Genomic DNA, 18,152 nt, shown 5'->3' with positions numbered 1-18,152 from the left:
ACAATATAATAATGAACTGTTTTACAGCTGAACAGAACAATCGTTTTCATCTCAAATAAATGCTTGATGATATGGAATATCAGAGAAAAGTCAAGAGACAAACACCCTGGAGTGATAACTGCTTCCAACACAATTAAAATTCATCCTCTGAGATCCATCCACCATCAGAAGAGGAGATGCTCCCTAATCAAAATATTAACAACATCCAAAATACCAGCCTTTGCTTTTGATTCTACTGACTCCAAATACATCCCCATAAGCCTTCAGTCCTCAAAGAAACTACAACGGCAACAAATACCACCCAAAAAAACTCTCCCCTCCCGCCTACACAATCTCTCCCCTCTCTCCATTTTTAACAGCCCCCTTCGTTATTTTCTCCATCCATCAAAGGCGGCAGTAATTATTAATGAGAGCCTCCCTGTTCTCTCTGCATTATGCATGAGAGCCTTGCCTCTGAAAGCGGAGGGTAATGGGGGTGGACAGAGGAGGAGGGGCTAACAGGTCACACATGCGCACACACACGTGCACACGCAGTCACTCTGGGGGGGGGGGGGGGGGGGTCATTGACCTATGCCCACAAAGCCAAAAATATTAATTATCTGCCCCGCCGCAAATATGCCCCCCCGTACCACAAAATCAGACAAAGTGGGAAGAAGGTAGTCTCAGAGGGCCCCTGTCTCTCTGACAGACGCACCAACCTGAGCACACAAATGTATGCCTACTCTTACTTAGGTTGTTGCACTGAAACCCACTGAGATTTCTTGCAACTCAGTAAAATCTCTTCTAGTGTTTACCCTTGCACGATACAAAAAAAAAAAAGAAAAGAAAAAAAAAAACATGGCTCCACTCAGCTTGTCCCTGCTGGCTGTTGGAGATAAAAGCCTTCTATTTCTCAGACATCCAACTTCACCTTGCCGTCTCCATTTTGCAGTTTGCGCCAGTTCACTTTTCTTCTTGCCTCCTTCCAGCTTCCGTTCCTTGTACTCTTTAAAACATTCATATGCACTGATAAGCCATAACACAGTGTTCCCTGATAGGTGAAGTCAATAATACTGATTATCTGGTTACCATGGCACCTGTTAAGTCAGCGGGATACATCATGAGGATATATTGTCCCTAAAGATAAGGAAACCTGACTTTAATAAGGGGCCAAATTGTGACGGTTGGCATCTTCACAACTTCACCTCTTGTTGGGTGCAAAGTAGTCCAATGATGGAAAAGGGCTGAACCAGTGACAGGATCACTGGCAGCTAAAGCACTGATGCACATTGGGAACATGGCTGGCCATATAAAATACACAGTTTGTTGCATTTGGCCGCGTAGCTGCAGACCGGTCAGGGTTACTGTGCTGATCATAGTATTAAGGCTAATTGGTACATGCTTTATGCTTGAAGGATTACAGAGAATAAAGAATCACAAACATTTCAGCAGTCGTGCTATTGTCAGTGTCCGCAATTAAGAAGTTTCTGCGTAATTGGTGCCTTTCTGCATGTTTCTGAACGTGGAGGAAAAACATCTGAAGTGAATTCTGAATTATTGCACTTGGCAGTGAGTACCAATTAGACTGCAGCAGAGTGAGTGCTAATGAACAATCTAATGTAGTTCCTTTTTTCCCCTTATACCTCTTAATATCAACCTTTCCATAAACCGTCATTCAACGCAGCTCTGATGTCTGAGAGCCCTGCCCTGCGCCTGGTGCTGAAAAACCAACAGGGATTATTTGGTGTTGATGTAGTTGTCATTTCTACTATTCTGCTGGAAAAAAAAATACACAAAAAAGTATAATGCCTGATAACTGCAGTCTTCCCTGTGTGTGTGTGATAGTACTCGGGGTTGTGCCGTGCCCCGCGGTCCCGTTACGACTGTGTGCGTGCCAGCAGAGCTCTCTCCTCCTCTCCACTCTCAGCTGCTATTTTTGCCCTGTTCTTATGTAAGCTGCTCCTGACGCGCTGGAGACAGAGGCAGAGTAGAGAGCTGGGATGGTGAGAGCATCCCCAGCGGACACACACACACACATCTCCTGCACGTGCAAACACATGCACACATATGATCTTCTGTATACACATATAAATATATACAGTATGCCCAGTGAGCATATATATACACACACACACACACACACACGCAAAGCAAAACAGAAAGTGCTGCTCTGCTGACTGTTGACAGCACGGCGGCAATCTTAAAATCCGAATCGTGCACGCCTCAGCAGCGGCGCTGTGACTGTGCACAACTCTAAGGTGCAGATTACTGCAGCACCAATCATCAACTATTTTAAAAAATCTGTTTTATCTCGCTCCTCGGTTTCTATTTTACCGAGCAGTGCTCTCTAATATGATCACTTCATGGTGCTGGGCATGTTGTCAGAGCACTGTGACTGTGGCCCTCAGCTGTTTATTTTTAGCCACATCTAAATCTAACAAGTAGAGCTTGCTCTGCTGTTCTATTCAGTCCGGATGGGAGCATATTGTTGGATTTCGCAAAATAATGTCTCCGTCTACTATAGGCAACGCTCAGGTTAGCGATTTCCGTTCATATTTTGATCTCCTATTAACTGCAAATTTACATATTTTCTTTAATTTCATTTTTTTTTATATTATTATAACTAAATTATTATTCAGAAATCAATGCAAATCACTTTCTAATCCAATTTTCTGTCAGGAACGAAGCGAGTTAAACTTCCCTTAAGGCCTCATGTTTAAAAAAAAAAAATATTGATTTTTCAAATGGTGCACATCTTATTGTCAAGCAAAAAAAAAAAAGTGTGTGTACTGTCAAATCACATCTACAACCTTCCAATAGAAAAACAGCACAAAAGTTATCTTACAAACACAAGAACCAGCAATATGTATAACTTCAATATACTATAATCCAACAGACGTGCAGGACTCAACCCCCCACGCTGTGCACACACACGTGCCACAATCTCCATAAATTAGGCCCCGTCAGGGTGTGTGAGGGCGTAATAACTGACACCTGGTAATGAGCTAGCCATCCTCAGCCAACTACAGGAGAGAAATGAGGTCAGATTTGGAAGTATGTGTGTGTGTGTGTGTGTATAGGGGTGGATGGATGGGGGGTGGTGGTGGCAGAGGTCACAGGTCAGAGGTTCAAGGTCACCTCCTCAGGGGGATGGGGGGGTTACCTTTAGATAGGCAGGGGTACCCCTAAAAAAAAATTGAGGGATGCGGTGACACAGCGGGGACATGGGGGAGGGCACCCCAACAGGGAATTGGCGTGTGTCGCAGCCAGCTGGGGTGGAAGGCGTTGTATAAAGGAATATTCATGCTCATTTCAATTGTGGTGGAGTAACTGCCACCAGCATGACTCAGATGGAAGACAGCTTGATTTATGTCTATTTTGTGACCTGACCTCTCAAATGTGCGACAGCAAAAAAAAAAAAAAAAAAGTTAGACACAATGCCACTCCAACACCCTGAAGCTTCCATATTTTTGGACAAAATCAAACTGGCTGACGCTTTATGAAGTACACTTAACATATATGTCTTTTCTACGCCTACAGGGGTTAGCGTGCATGTACGTGCAGACGTTACCAAATGAGGACAGCTGCGTCTGCCATTTTAGCAGTGAGCTCGCTTGTGTTTTTGCGTCTATATCGGCATATGCCTGTAATGCCTGTTCACTGACGCAGCAGCAGGCAGCACCATAAATACTGCATGGCCTCCACAAAAAAAAGAGAGGATGGAGGGAAGGAGGGAAGAGGAAGTAAAGGAGGGAGTAAAAGAAGAGACGAGGGAGGAAACAATGAGGATGGGAAAAGCCTCGGTTGTTAAGAGATGAAGGGCGATGGAGGTTGGGATGGGGGGGGGGGGGGGGGGGGGGGGGGGGGGCTAACGGAGGTAGAGATGGGAGAATAAGGAAAGAGGGGGGGGGGCAGAGGAGAGTGACTAAGAGATAAAAGAGGAGTGAGTGGATGGGAGTGTGTTTGTGCGATGAGCGGATGGCCTCGGGGAGCGGTCGACTCACTGTGCTGTTCTGCGGATGCACTGACGGGGGCTCCGGGGCCGCTCGCTCGCTCACTCGCCCCTCTGCTCCGAAGAGGACAGAAGTTTGGGGGGAGAGAGAGAGAGGCGGGTGCAGGTGAAACGGGTGAGGTGAAACAGATGAGAAACTGGGAAAGAAAGTGCAAAACATGGATGGAGGGAAGAAGACTGAAAGGAGAAGCGTGACCAGATATCCCATCCTGCACTGGGAGTTAAGGGGACAGGAGTGAAACAGGGCCTGCAGGCCTCTGCAACAACTAACAGATTATGGCACTTGTGCAGCTCTGCGTGCACGTGTGTGTGTGTGTGTGTGTGTTATGCCTGTTCACATGTACAAATGAAGTATAATGAGCACTTGTGCATAATGTGAAGTCAACAATATGCTTGTGTGAGATGCGTTCGCATCACAGCACTCAATCAAATCACATCTGATGCTGCCCCTCTGACGTGCACACGTCACTTTGGAGAGTTTGTGCCGTTCACTCCTGTGAAGCTACGCTACTGAGGAGTTGTCTCAACACAGACATAAGAAACTTATAATATGGGAGCGTGTTGAATGGGGGGTTTATGCAACATCCCAGCAGATTGAGACTAGTGTTGCTGAATATGGAAAGAGGGCACACAGCAAAGGCTGCTGGGAGTTTCTGATTGGCTGCTAATGTTGCTATCCAGGCTGGGATTGGTGGAGCCGACGCAGCCCGACATCACGTTGTCGGGACTAAACCCTTTTGAACTGAGGCAAAGCAGAGAGGCACAGATATCAAAACACACACATATGTGCACACACACACACACACACACACACACAGAGGATGCATTAAAAGGAAAGTATTACATGCAAGTGAATATGCACCTGTACATACTTCTATACACACATGCCAACGCAGAGTGTGTTTATATAGATATATAAACAAACATGGGCTCTGTGTGGAAGCGTGTCAGGAGGTAAAACAGAATTCATAATGCTCCTGGGCTCGTCTCCATACATGATCTCTGGTGAATCTGTGTAGTTAAAAGGGAAAAGAGTGAACTTCCTTAATTTCTCCATTCTCTTTTAAGCCCAGCTCTAAGGTGGACAGAATAAATTGGAGCTTAAGCATGCGTGAAGGCACAGCCAGCGGGCCCCTTTCCACCACTCCACGCTACATTTGTCAAATCAGAGGAATTTCTGCTACACGTGAACCCAGAATCGGAGAAGAGAGGAAAAAAACGGCAGGGATTCGCATTTAAGTCACGCGCAAGCAGGAACACTCTTAAAAAAAGAAAAAAGGGGAAAAAAGTACATTTGTGTTTATTTTGAAATGTGTCGCCTGGTTTTAACTGTGACAAAAAAAAAAAAACACACACTAGCGGAGTGCATAGACAATAAGCTGCATGCTATTAATAAAACATGAGATGAGACAAGGCAGTGAGTCAGGGGAAATGCATGACTACTCTTCTGGCCTCACTGCCTTTGGCCCGTGGTGTGTCGGCTTGACTCTGCCTGTGCCTTTGCCCGTAGTAAGACGTGTCTCTGCCCTTGGCTACAGCGAACAGGAGAAGAATTTTATCTGATCAGAAAGATAAACCTCAATAGTCACTTTCTTCTCCCCCACCCAACCCCCACACCCCTCTCTGCACCGAGAGTGAAAACTGCATAAACATATTTGTGCATGTATTCATCTGCATGTGGTAGATGCACAAACATGGCTGACATTTCAGTGTATTTAGGTCACACAGCGTATGAGGAAGCAATCATGACAGATGCAAAAAAAAAAAAAAAAAAAAAGTGTTGCGGGTAGCGTCACACACTGGGAGTGTGTGCGTGCGTGCGTGCATGTTTTAAGGCTGAAGGTCGGGCCTATGAATCTTTGTTCCATCTCTTCCTCAAGTTGTCATGCACCTGCCTACGTACACGTCCTTCCGCTCTCACACGTACACGCACACAGCCTCCATCATGTGTCCTCCTGGTGCATTAATGTTCTTACATCACCTCCTCCAGTGAGCACAGAAAACAAGAGAGAGGAAAAGACTTGAATAGATGCAGAGAGAGAGAGGGAGAGAGAGAGAGAGAGAGAGAGAGAGAGAGAGAGAGAGAGAGAGGGGGGGAGGTTGTAGGGGGATGGGGTTTCTGTGTGTGTGTGTGGGTGGCACATATGTGGCATGCTGTATAAAATATGTAGTGTAGGTATATGGACTATTTGCATTAATTAAGTGAAGTGTACCACCATTGCAGCAGTGGACGATCCTGGCCTTCAGTATACTGGATCACCAAATTTAGTCTCATCATTCCTGGAGAATGACAAAAGCCTGGTTGACAGTGGATAAAGTGCATGCCATGCGAAGAATTTTTGTATTTTTTTGCAGTTGGGGCTGCACCACACTGGTGTGTCTCTCCATGGATGGCTGGATCTCAGACACATTAACACTGTCTGGCGTTGACTTACACCCATGAGACCCCCTTACACCCCCCCCCCCCCCCCCCCCCCCCCCCACCCCAACACCACCACTACCACCACTGCTGCCGCTGTCTCACTCAAGCACGCGTCTGGGCATCATCCTTCTGCTCTAGTACACCCCACGCCCCTTGGGACGGGTTTTATTCGAGGGGGCGACTTTGGGGTTTGTGTGTACCTTGTGTAGGATCGTGGCTCTCCCAGAAGCGCTTCAGCAGCTCATTGAGGCTGATGTCTTTAGGGGAGAAGACCACCCGCACCACCTCAGTATGTCCCGTCAGACCTGGAGGATAATCAGAGGTTAGCATTAATCAAAATATACACTGAACAGTGAACACAAATAGCATATTTGTGTGTCATTGAGTGCAGGCAGAGGACACTCCACACAAAAAAAAGTGAGAGGGTGACAGAGAAGGCACAGGAAAGGTTGGAGCTTATGTTGCCAAAAGCGCACAGACACTCGCTCCTGTCTGCAGCTGCCAGGACCCTGAAGCTTCAACAAGCTGCCTGCAGGCATTCTCAAATTGGGGGTTGCTGTAGGTCTCACATGTAGGTGCGTCGGCACACATTTATAGCAGCAAAAGTAATGTCGCAAACGCAGCTTGAGGTTGCACCAGTAGAGACTATGCATGGGTGCACTGTCTGTACTGCATACACACACACACACACACACACATGTGCATCAGGTGCATTGCAGATAATAGGAGACTGGCTGCCAAATTCTTGCATCTGGTCTGAGACTCAGTCTTTGTCTGTAAACGACACTCAAAGGATCATCACATGCCAAATCAACACGGAGGACTTCAGCTGTTTAAACAGGCCAGAAATGAACACTTGGTAGAGTGTAGGAGTTTACATATAGGCATACGAACACACCGCACACGTTTTGCTGTGAAGGAAAGTCAACAAGTTTTGTAGAAAGCAGAAAATTCAATTGCAGCAACAGCAGCTGTTAAGAACTGTTAGAAAAGAGGTGACTTGTCCCAGCTGAAAGGGGTGAAAGGCCGAGAAAAAAGCTGCTAGAGCGTCACTGTTTGGCTGAAGGACCCTTCAGCATGGGTGAGTAGCCGTCTGGGTGATTAAAGCCCCGCAAATCAGCATGCCGTCCTGCTGTCCGTTTTTTTTTTTTTTGGGGGGTTGAAAACAGCACTGGACACCTACTCAAATACTTAAAAGTAGCTTTAGGAACACTTTTCTAACAAGCAACAGTCATGAGTGTAATAATTGTCATCACTAAAATCTCTATGATGGCTATGATGTACCAAAGGTTGCTGCAGCAGCCATTGCTAAAGCTTGCGTTCTCAAAAAAAATGTAACAAAAACAACAAGCATGGACACTGATCAGCCATAACACCAGGACATCCAACTGTGATGCACCGTGTTCTGACGCCTACCTATCAGAAGCAGCATGAACTTATCAGCAGCAACTCCACAAGAGCTGCAGTTTTGGAGATGCTCTGACCCAGTAATCCATCAAGGTTGTACTTAAAAGTCATCTAACTCACTCTACACATGAGCACAGGGCAGCATACACACAGGATCCTATATTCTGCAACAATATGTTTACATAATTGTGGGTCCTTTGCTTGCACATTTGATTCTCTTTATATTATTTTAAAGGCAAACACGTTCAGTGTCTCTCATACACACTGTGCAGGTGCTCTCCTGCTGCGCTCTCTGCTGAGGTGCCTCGCCCGCGCTCACCTGGAGCAGCCCCAGTGCACCTGGCACCGGCAGAATCCTGCTGTGAGCTGCACATGTGAACAGGACACACCGGATCTGATTCTGTGTACTGTAACTGGAGTTTATGTGTGAGCAGGGCTTACTTTAGTTCTGATGAACCTGGTGAACTTTTGCAAAGACATGCCATGTACTGTTTTCTACCAATAGTGAGTCACTTTTGGAACAATCCCACGGCTTTATTAAAGATGTTGTCAGCCTGGTGTGAGAATTGGCACTGTAAAGCTAAGAGACTAAATGTTACATAATCAGCCCTGAATGCTGTGTTGTAAATGAGATCAAATATTCTGATTGATAACAGCATCGTCCTCTCTTCACCCTCAGCTGTCTCTGCATGTGTCTGTCCTTCCCAACACGAATCTGACTGCACCTCAACCTCTCCTATTGCTGTCTGTCAGACCATCCACCTATCCGCCTGTCCTTCTATCCTTCCCCTGACAGTTCCATCAACCCTTTTTCTTTCTGTCCGTCTGCCTGCCTGCCTGCCGGCCTGCCTGCCTGTCTGTCTGTCTGTCTGTCCTGCCCCGGCTCTGTTGACAGCTCCTCGGTCTCATGCCGTCGCAGTGTTGCTGCTCCGTCATGGCCACTGGAGCGACGCCTGCACTCCCTCAGCCGATGGACAGGTAACCATTCCTTCTCACACTTCTCAAAAGTTTATTTTACTCATTCCCTCACTTGCTGCAGCCTCTCTTTTTTTCCCCTGTCATCTGTCTCCATCTTCTTCCATAGCTGACCATCTTGTTGCCAGGGATCTGACAGAAATAGAGACCAGGAGGCAGACAGATAGAAACCCAGTGATGGGCTCTGCTCAGAAAATCTGCCAGCCAAGCCCAGAGCATCCCTCCCCTACTTTCCCGTGTGCCACCCACCCCACCCCACCTCCACGCTGTGCCTGCACCTACACACACACACACACACACATATGCCTGCTTGCAATGATGTGCCCATCCCATGACTCCTACAAACACACAGTGTTTCGCAGTGAGACATCTTCATTTGAAACATACATCAACTCCCTGCTAAATAACAGATAAATTCAGAAATCGGGACAGGTAGCCAAACATTTTTAGCGCCTTTGATAGTGAATACACAGATATCGGCTTCACCAAAATGCACTCTCAGGGAAGGAAGCCTGCTTTATACACAGTAACCTCTGTTGGCAACAAAAAAAAAAAAAACGCCGCAGTACAGCACAGTACAGAGCCCAATCCTTACAAGTAGGTCATGGGGGGGTGGGGGTGGGGATTGGGGGGGTGCAGCCCATCTGGAGCAGTGCATTCTGAGTAGTTGACTGCAGATGAAGGGAAGGAGCAAGAGGATGAGAGAGCTGTACTTAAAACAACCTTTCCAATTCAGTATCTTTCTTCTCCATCCTTTTGCATTTTTTTGGAAAGGGGGGGGGTCTATTGAACCCTTACTGATCGCACAGTGAAATGTCCTGCCAAGCCTGTTCCCTTCCTCACAGCCTGATTGGTTAATATGAATCAAAGAGTACATGCACGAGTGGCGTTACCTGAGCAGACCTCGTGGTAGGTGGGGTTGGGGGTGAAGCCCCCGCTGTAGCCCACCTGCGTTGAGAAGACTCCTGAAAGACGCCAAAAAAGTCTCTCGGCTCCCCAGAAACAGCCCATTCCTTCACACACACACAAACACACACATGGTTAGGCCTTCTGTTATGATTCCATCCACCAACATTTCACCAAAAATGTGTCACAATCTGGCAACAGAGAGATTCCATATTGGGCTATTTCTGATTTTTATAAAGTGTGATGGTGCAGTCTCACCAAACATGATGGTCTCCATGCCTTCTGGAAAAGGCTCCACAGTGGGATTCCCATTGACAGCATGCTTTTCTGTGAAGGGGAACAGTATGCAATTAAAGCTGCAAGCAGCATTGCGGGCCCTCGCGCACCTTGCGATCCGCGGGGCTATTGCTGTCTTCTCTCCTATGCTCTTGTCTCCTATACTCTCCTGTCCTATGCTCTCTTTTCCTCTCATTTGCAGAGATGTACAACAAACACATGTTTACAACCAAACTTTCCTGCTACCAGTAGGTGGCGCTATGACCGTATCATCCTATTAGCATATATATCTGTTCAGACTCGGGTCCATAGCAGTACTGTAAGATTTTGTCCACATTGCATGAAGTATATGGGTAGTACTGCATAAAACACAGCGAGTTCCTTTGTAATGGCGAATGGTCAACTTTGAGGCCACTCCCCCACCACACAGTAATACTTTTGAAAGAGTTTTGGAATGCGTCTATTCCCTTTTCAGCTCAATTGCATGAAGTATGCGAGGCATGAAAAGTTTTATAGCAGGGTCAGAAAACGGTAAAAATTACAAAAAAAAATCAAAATGGTGGACTTCCTGTTGGGTTTGGAGGGGGGGTCCAAGAGACTTTTTTGTGCGTCTTGGGGTGATACACATGTGTGCTAATTCTCATGATCCTGTGTCAAACTGGCCAGCGGGGCTACGCGTTAGGGCAATAAATACAGTGAGTTCCTTTGTAATGGCGAATGGTCAACTTTGAGGCCACGCCCCCGCCACACCGTCAGACTTTTGTAAGAGTTTTGGAATGCGTCTATTCCCTATGGTGTCCTGAGTGGACACAGTGAGTTTTAGGTCATTTGGATGAAGTATGCGAGGCGTGAAAAGTTTTGTAGGAGGGTCACAAATCGCCAAAAATTTACAGAAATTTCAAAATTGCGGACTTCCTGTTGGGTTTGGAGGGGGGGTCCAAGAGACTTTTTTGTGCATCTTGGGGTGATACACATGTGTACCAATTTTCATGACCCTACTCAAAACAGGCCAGGGGGGCAGGCAGAAAAACCTATGAAAACACAACATTTTGTGTAGCCAGTAGGTGGCGCTCTGTCAAAGCCTCAATATTGTTGTATAGATGTGTTTAGGGTCAGACTCTGATCATACATGTGACATTTCGTACAGATCGGACAGAAAACGAAGAAGTTATAGAGACTTTCTGTGTCCTCAGAAATGGTCAAACTTTGAGGCCACGCCCCGGCCACACCGTCAGACTTTTGTAAGAGTTTTGGAATGCGTCTATTCCCTATGGTGTCCTGAGTGGACACGGCGAATTTCAGCTCAATCCGATGACGTATGCGAGGCGTGAAAAGTTTGGCAGCAGGGTCACACATCGCCAAAAATGGCCACAAAAGGTAAAATGGCGGACTTCCTGTTGGGTTTGGAGGGGGGGTCCAAGAGACTTTTTTGTGCGTCTTGAGGTGATACATATGTGTGCTAATTTTCATAATCCTGTGTCAAACTGGCCAGAGGGGCTACGCGTTGGGGGCGCTATAGAGTCATTTTCCTATGTGCGTTTCAAACGTCAGCAAATTTCAAAATTTTTCGGGCGAATGAATTTTTCTACCAAGTTTGGTGAGTTTTTGGGCATGTTAAGGCCCCCAAAAATGCGATGTAAGGGGGGGAAGGAAGAAAAAAAAAAAAAATGAAAAATAATAATCCTAAGGGTTTCAATAGGGCTCTTGCACCATTCGGTGCTCGGGCCCTAAATATGATAGTAGAAATCAACACTGTGGTGCAACAGTATAAATGACAGTAGAGGCCCATTAGAAGCCTTATAGGTCTTTCACTTGGTTACAGGCTGACCCAGGCCAGCGGATCAGAGCCGGAGGATTCTGTGCAGGAAGACATTTAAGGGATTACACAGCTTTGACCGCCATTCTATCCCTGCTGTCCTCTCCTCAGTGCCCACAATTAAACACACCGATCCCTCTCTCTCTCTCTCTTCTACGCCATGTGTGCCCACAAAGCACACTGATGATGATGATGATGACACTTCGTGGGTATGACCTCACACGCGGGGTGAGAGGCCGACACCCTAATCTTCGTCATGTTAAAAATACCCAATAAGTAAAACAAACCAGAGTGCTGAGAGGTGGCACTCTGCTGCCAACTGTGCTGCACGGAATTAGAGAGCTAAAAAGGAAGTGTGTGTGTGTGTAGCCCCACAGATGTGTGAGGAGGATTAGGGTTTAAGAAGACTGAGGTGACTTAGCGTGCAAATCTCCACTAAGCAAGGCTGGTTTGTACTGCAACCACTAATATTAGTCTGCAGATAAACAGGCCACAGGGTACACTAAGAGCTTAGAGCTAGCATTCATTATTGGTATGTGCCTATGTTCAATGTGCGATTACTCTCTGGCTGCTCAGAGATGTTATGTGTGACATTGACCTGAATACAAACAATCTCTAATCTGATACAGACATAATAGTTCATTTCCTAGATAGGCCCGGGATGATCTCTAACTGTGACAAAAGGCCAACAGCTAACCTGCAGTTTATTTAAAGGGATAACAGCGAAAGATGCACTCGAGCTGAAGTGTGTCTTTGGTGGCGCCTTTTTTTTTTTTTGATATTTGACAAAACTGTTTGTGCTGTAACAGATTGCACAGGCATAAAGGACTAAAATGTCACAGAGGCCTGGCTGCCCTCAGGCAGTCTCTTCCTGCCCTCCTGTTGTGCGACAGTTCTGTCTTTTAGCAGCAGGTTGTTTGGCACTGCCAGGTCATGTTCACGGGCACAGTCAGCTGCACTCAAAGTCTATCTGTGTCACTGGATGAATATTCTGCTGCTGTTCGTATGGGCTGACTGGAGGTGGCAGGAGGACGGGTGAAATCTTCATTCTTCTGTATCGCATCTATGCTCCGCTCGCCCTCTGTTTCTGGCCGCCGCGATAAAAAGTGGTGAAGTTGCCAAATGACTGTGAGAGAGAGAGAGAGAGAGACTAGTGTGGAGGAGGAGGAGGAGGAGGAGGAGAAGTGGGAGGAAGAGAGACATCAGCCTGCCAAAACAATAAAAGGAGTAAATAGCCAGTGAGAAGCAACAGATGAGGGTAGCAGAGAGGCTGTGAAGGATTCTTTTGGCTTTCGGACCACCATGCCTTTGGGCGCTTTATAAAAAGACCAAGCACTTCATCCAAGAGAGAACACAGAGAAAACAAACAAGCAAACAAATAAACAAACAATAAAAAAAAAAGAGGTAGGATTGAAGTTAGCCAAGAACATGCCGACACAGCACTGTCCAGAGAAGCAAACTCCGAGCCAAGCAACCCCGCCCCTCTCCATCTCCACTTTACACTCCACGCCACCTTCCCATCATCCCTCACTCTCCTCTTACGAAACACGTGCGCGGCTGCCTGCATGCACACAATCGGCCACACAAATCGCTCGCGCACCAACCTCTGCAGTGGGTATTTCTCCTATGGAGCTTCTGGCAGAGGTCCAGACGGTGCCAGTCTGGCTCCTTTCACCGTGCCTGGTCCAGCTTTACCCCTCCTGCCAGACCACCACCGCCCCCCCACCACCCACCACCAACCCCCTTACGCCCCATTCTGCCAGAATTACCCCCATCTAACACACACAGGCACTGAGAAAGAACTGGCTGAATACCCTCAGTACGCTGCTTCACTATGCCGGCAAAAGAAAGAATAGAGGACGACAAAAAACAAGCTGGGAGGGTGACTGACTGAGCTTACAAAGGAGGAAAACAGGCTCAATATGGGGGAAGGATTCATGAAAAGGATTTTTTTCCTAACTTGGATGAGATATGGGCGTAATTTCTTTTGTGCGTCTTTGTTTTCAAGGATATCTGAAAAGCACAGTGCATGCTATACAGTAGAGCTGGACTAAGGCGGAATACTTTGGTCGGCTTTTGTTGCTTTTAGCATGGCGGCTGTAGGTGGCTGGACCAGAACCAAAACATCGGACCCGATGCCCTACCACTCTGTTTCAATCGAGGTTACCACCGGTCAAGGTCAACAATTTAGCGGCTAATAGCGTCTACTTTGACTTGTATTTCGGTGGGTATTTAGTCTTTGTTACCCTCCGGTTCTTGCGTTTCTCACCCGTAAAACTGATGTCCAAGCGCTGCTGCTGCCTCCTCACACAGAGAGGTGCTATCGCTGGATGCCAAAACTGGTGATGGAAGGTCGATTTCCAGGCTGCTCTTGTTTATTTCCTTCCAAAAAAATCCATTCTCTCTCTCTCTCTCTCTCTCTCCCTCTCTCTTCCCCTTCCCTCCCTCTTGCTACTCCTCTTTCTAGCTTCACACAGGTTGGCAGGGAGTCAGGCACGAGTCGTCGGAGGAGGCTGATGCTTTATACCGGTGCCAACTACCCTCTGCTGTATGGGAGGATGGGTAGGGAGCGAGGAAGAGTGGGGCAAAGGAGGGGTAGGGAGGGAAGACTGGTGGGAGGTGGTCCATTTTTTAAAAAACAGTAAGAGGTAAGTAAGAAAACAATGCTGCCGTGGCCTTATAACGATCGCACCAATGAGGATGCAAGGTGTCCAGATTCTGGAGAGCACCCAGTCATACATTCCATACATACTGTATCCTAGCAACAAAAACAGTTGCTATGGAAAGACTGGCTCCATTATCTTTTTCCAGCAATATGGAGGCACATCCTGTTGGGGCCTGCTCCAAAAAAAATGCATTTGCCTTCATGCACATCCTCTGCAAATATGCCAAAGCAAATCCATCCATCTTTCTACACACCAACACGCATGCTAGGCTAATCTGCGGGTCTGCAATTCACCTGACTGACTATGAGATGGAAACCAGAAGAAAACCATATTCCAGGTTACATTCCCACGCCGAGGTACCAGCCGTAATCAGTGAGCCACAGCGCAAATCCCTCTCATTTATTTATCTCATGTTTGTATACTTCATTTACATGCCTACATATCCTTTATTTGCCCACTAAGCTCCCTGTGAAGCCAAAAAAAGCAAAAGGTACCCAGAGAAATAATGCTAGAAATATATCTTCGCCATGAACCTGCTTCTGAGAGTTATAGTGAAACATGGAACAGAGATTGATTTTGGTCAGCTGACCCCCCCCCCCCCCATCCTGTTTGGAAGAAATATTGGCAGTCTATCCTGCACTGACTCAAAATAATAGCTGCTGTGCTCCTACCATGTAGCAATCTGCCACTGGATCATTCTCGCCAAGGTCACAGAGTACATTACAGACGGCAGCGAGGGAGGGAACGCAGGACAACGGGACGTCTGAACGACAAGCTTCTTTAAAGAGGCTAGAGGGCTGGAAGCAACTTTCAAAATCTTCATTGTGAAGGACCAGTGTGTGTACTTACAAACACACACACACAGACTAGGCTGGGACTGCACAGGGCATATGTGGAGACAGTCCTTGCAATCCTTAAATTACTCATGCTTACTGGCCCACACCGACAAACACAGAAGCATGCTATTCCAACACACACACACACAAGAACAACCCGGTCCTAATCTAAACTGCCCCCCCACGGTGAAAGGGGTGGAACAGATTTCTGCCATGCGGTGTCTCCGAGCTGCTTCGACAGACGGAGAAGGAACTTACGACGGGGCGGGGCCTTCATGCGCATAATGCCCAGATGGGCCCCTGGACGCTGCGGCACTGCTTCATCCTATGCACTCTCCAAACCACCCCAGCTCCCACAGTGTACTTTGTGGATATTACTGTCTGGACCAGGTGATGCATCAGGTGCACCATCCTATCATCGTACACAATATAGTACGATGATAGTAGTATGATGCGCGAAGACGTTTGGCTGCGAACGCCAGTACGCTTTTTCCTCTGAGAACTTGATCCATGCAGATCCTGATTTAATCAACATCTATGTGTAAGACAATCCCACCATATATCCCAACAGGCTTTTGCTACAGATGCACTGGTTGACACAGGGGTTTAATTAATGTCCAAAGACAAGAAGTATTACAGCAAATGCCTGGTTTGAAAGTTTAAGTAAGGTTCCCACGGACCAAAAAAGGGAAACCAGTGTAGGGCATTCTAATCATTTCTCATCATATATTTAGACAGTAGCATAAAGAAAGGCCTCACCAACAGCACATTGCACCACACTCTTATCCAAACTCACAAATCCTGAGGAAAAAGTAAAGTACGCATCACATTCAGAGAGAAATATTTCAAGACGGAGACTTAAAGACTGTAAAATAAAGATGGACGACGCAGCTTCGCTTACACCTATTGTACAAAAGTGAGGTCAAACGTCATGGCCGCTGCCATGTTGGAAACAGACACCACCTTGGAGCCATCCTGCGCAGGTCGAGATGTAAAGCCATCGGCAAACAACCTAATGGTGGCATTTATATTTAGAGAGAGCAAACCAGTGCTAATATTTAGCGTACTTACCTTTGGATTTTACTCTGTATTGCTACTTTTACTTAAATACTACTTAAATATACCTACTAAATAATCAAAGTACTTCTTGTGGTCCAACAGCAGTTCATTTAAGTCAATATGACACCATGTTAATTTGTAAGGCCCTGATGTATTTTGATAGGACATCAGCATGATATAAAATAAAATTTAGATAACACTGTATCCCCAGTGGATGCATCAAATATGACGTATATGACGAGGTGTCAGAAATTGCTAGCAGCTGCTGCTGTCTGTTCATGGTAGCTCAACATTAGTGTTCATGTGCCAGTTTAATTGCACTATAGACAATAGAGATGGGCAAATGAAACCTTGTGAAGCGTTTGAGGCTTATTCCTGATTGTACTGAGAAAAAAAAAAATATTTGAAGCTTTAAAGCGCCAAAGACCGACCCTACGGGGGGACATCTAGTGGTTAGCTGCAATCATAGCACATTTTCGTGATTCCAGCGCCAACACAAAAGCACTGATGTCAGCTGTGTTTTCATTCTGAGAATCACTGTCTAAGTACACATATACGTGTTATAATATTTTGAGATGAATTTACTTAATAAAATATTTAAAACGTCCTGTTACTACTTAAACTTGACGGGTTTCCTATACACGGCGTAACTGTCTTCCATGCACAATCTCCATACAAGCTTTCTAGCAATTGGTCTCTTGCCACACCATGAAGCAGGGAGCGAACCCCGAGCACCAAGGATTCAATTCAGTCTCCTCACTTCTGGTGTTTCATTGTGACGTAAGAAGCTTCAAACACACATATTTGATTTGATACAAGCCTCCACACAGTGTTTTGAAGCAGTCTGCTACATCAGACTGCTTCAAAACAGGCTTCGGAGCCTCAGTGTCAAACGTTCCATCTCTAATAGAAGAGACTCAAACATTAGATGAAAAAAAAATTGAGTTATTCCAAGATAATGTCAAGAAGTTAAAAAAAACTTACTTTGATAAGTAATATTTTGTACCTGATTTCCTTAATCTGTGATTATTAATCTGCCTGTGGGCCTTTGTTTTTATAGAAGGGGTGGAAGACGCTCTGCTGAGGGAGCACAGCATGGCTTCAGCCCAACAGAATCCGGAAGGCTTTTAAAGCCAACAGATGTTTGGAGAAGTCTGTCATCGTGCAGCTGTGGTTTTAATCTGTATTTTTGACTTTATTCAACCAGCTATCTGCACATTGTTTCATAACTCAGCGGCAGCTTAACGGCAGCGCAGTTAAACGCCATTGCAATTATGCCTCTTGATTAATGACGTTGTTTTCTGTCATTACTTTCACATGGACTGTGCGTTTATGACGCACGGACACCTCTCCCCTGTGCGTCCCTCCTTGGCGTTATTTACCTGACACGACCATTCTCTCCTCCCTCCCTCTCAGAGCGCGGTCTCTGCTCGACATCTGAGTCTTATCTGTGATTGTTTTCAGCCACAGCGATGTGAGCGACACATGGGTGAGAAGAATAAGCAGCCGCGCGGCGTGGGTTTGTGTTGGATTGAACAACTTTAAGAGCTGGAGATAGTCTTCCGGGATGCCTTCATAGCAGCGTCGTGGGTGCGTGTGTGTGCGCGCTCCTGACGTTTTTACAGCGGCGACGGGAGGGGCGGGGGGGATGGGTGGAGAGAGACGGCGGCGAAAACGCCATCAGTATGAATATTCATCGTGCGTGGGCAACGTCGTGCGCTGCATATTAACTAGTCAAGGGGTTAATATGACTTTGGCACAAAAGCCTGCAGAGCAGCGTGTGCGGGAACGAAATTAA

General features: G+C 46.4%; 1 protein-coding gene across 2 annotated transcripts in view; it reads right to left on the bottom strand.

The window, feature by feature from the left end:
• Positions 1-17,943, bottom strand: part of msrab (methionine sulfoxide reductase Ab) — a 47,733-nt gene extending 29,790 nt beyond the window's left edge. For both annotated transcript variants that reach the window (XR_003669443.1, XM_028395022.1), the window contains exons 1-4: positions 17,737-17,943; positions 9,960-10,028; positions 9,689-9,808; positions 6,614-6,718 (exon numbers count right to left, since the gene is read on the bottom strand). Coding sequence is in view for 1 of the 2 variants with exons in the window: in XM_028395022.1 (XP_028250823.1) it covers positions 6,614-6,718; positions 9,689-9,808; positions 9,960-10,028; positions 17,737-17,791 (349 nt within the window). In the remaining variant the exon portion in view is untranslated. The remainder of the gene's footprint in view (positions 1-6,613; positions 6,719-9,688; positions 9,809-9,959; positions 10,029-17,736) is intronic.
• Between the last annotated feature and the right edge of the window lie 209 nt (positions 17,944-18,152).

This window comes from Parambassis ranga, chromosome 22, assembly GCF_900634625.1.
Source record: "Parambassis ranga chromosome 22, fParRan2.1, whole genome shotgun sequence".
NCBI lineage: Eukaryota > Metazoa > Chordata > Actinopteri > Ambassidae > Parambassis > Parambassis ranga.
The sequence above is the reverse complement of the archived record's forward strand: the minus strand, read 5'-3'. Positions and strand labels throughout refer to the sequence as shown.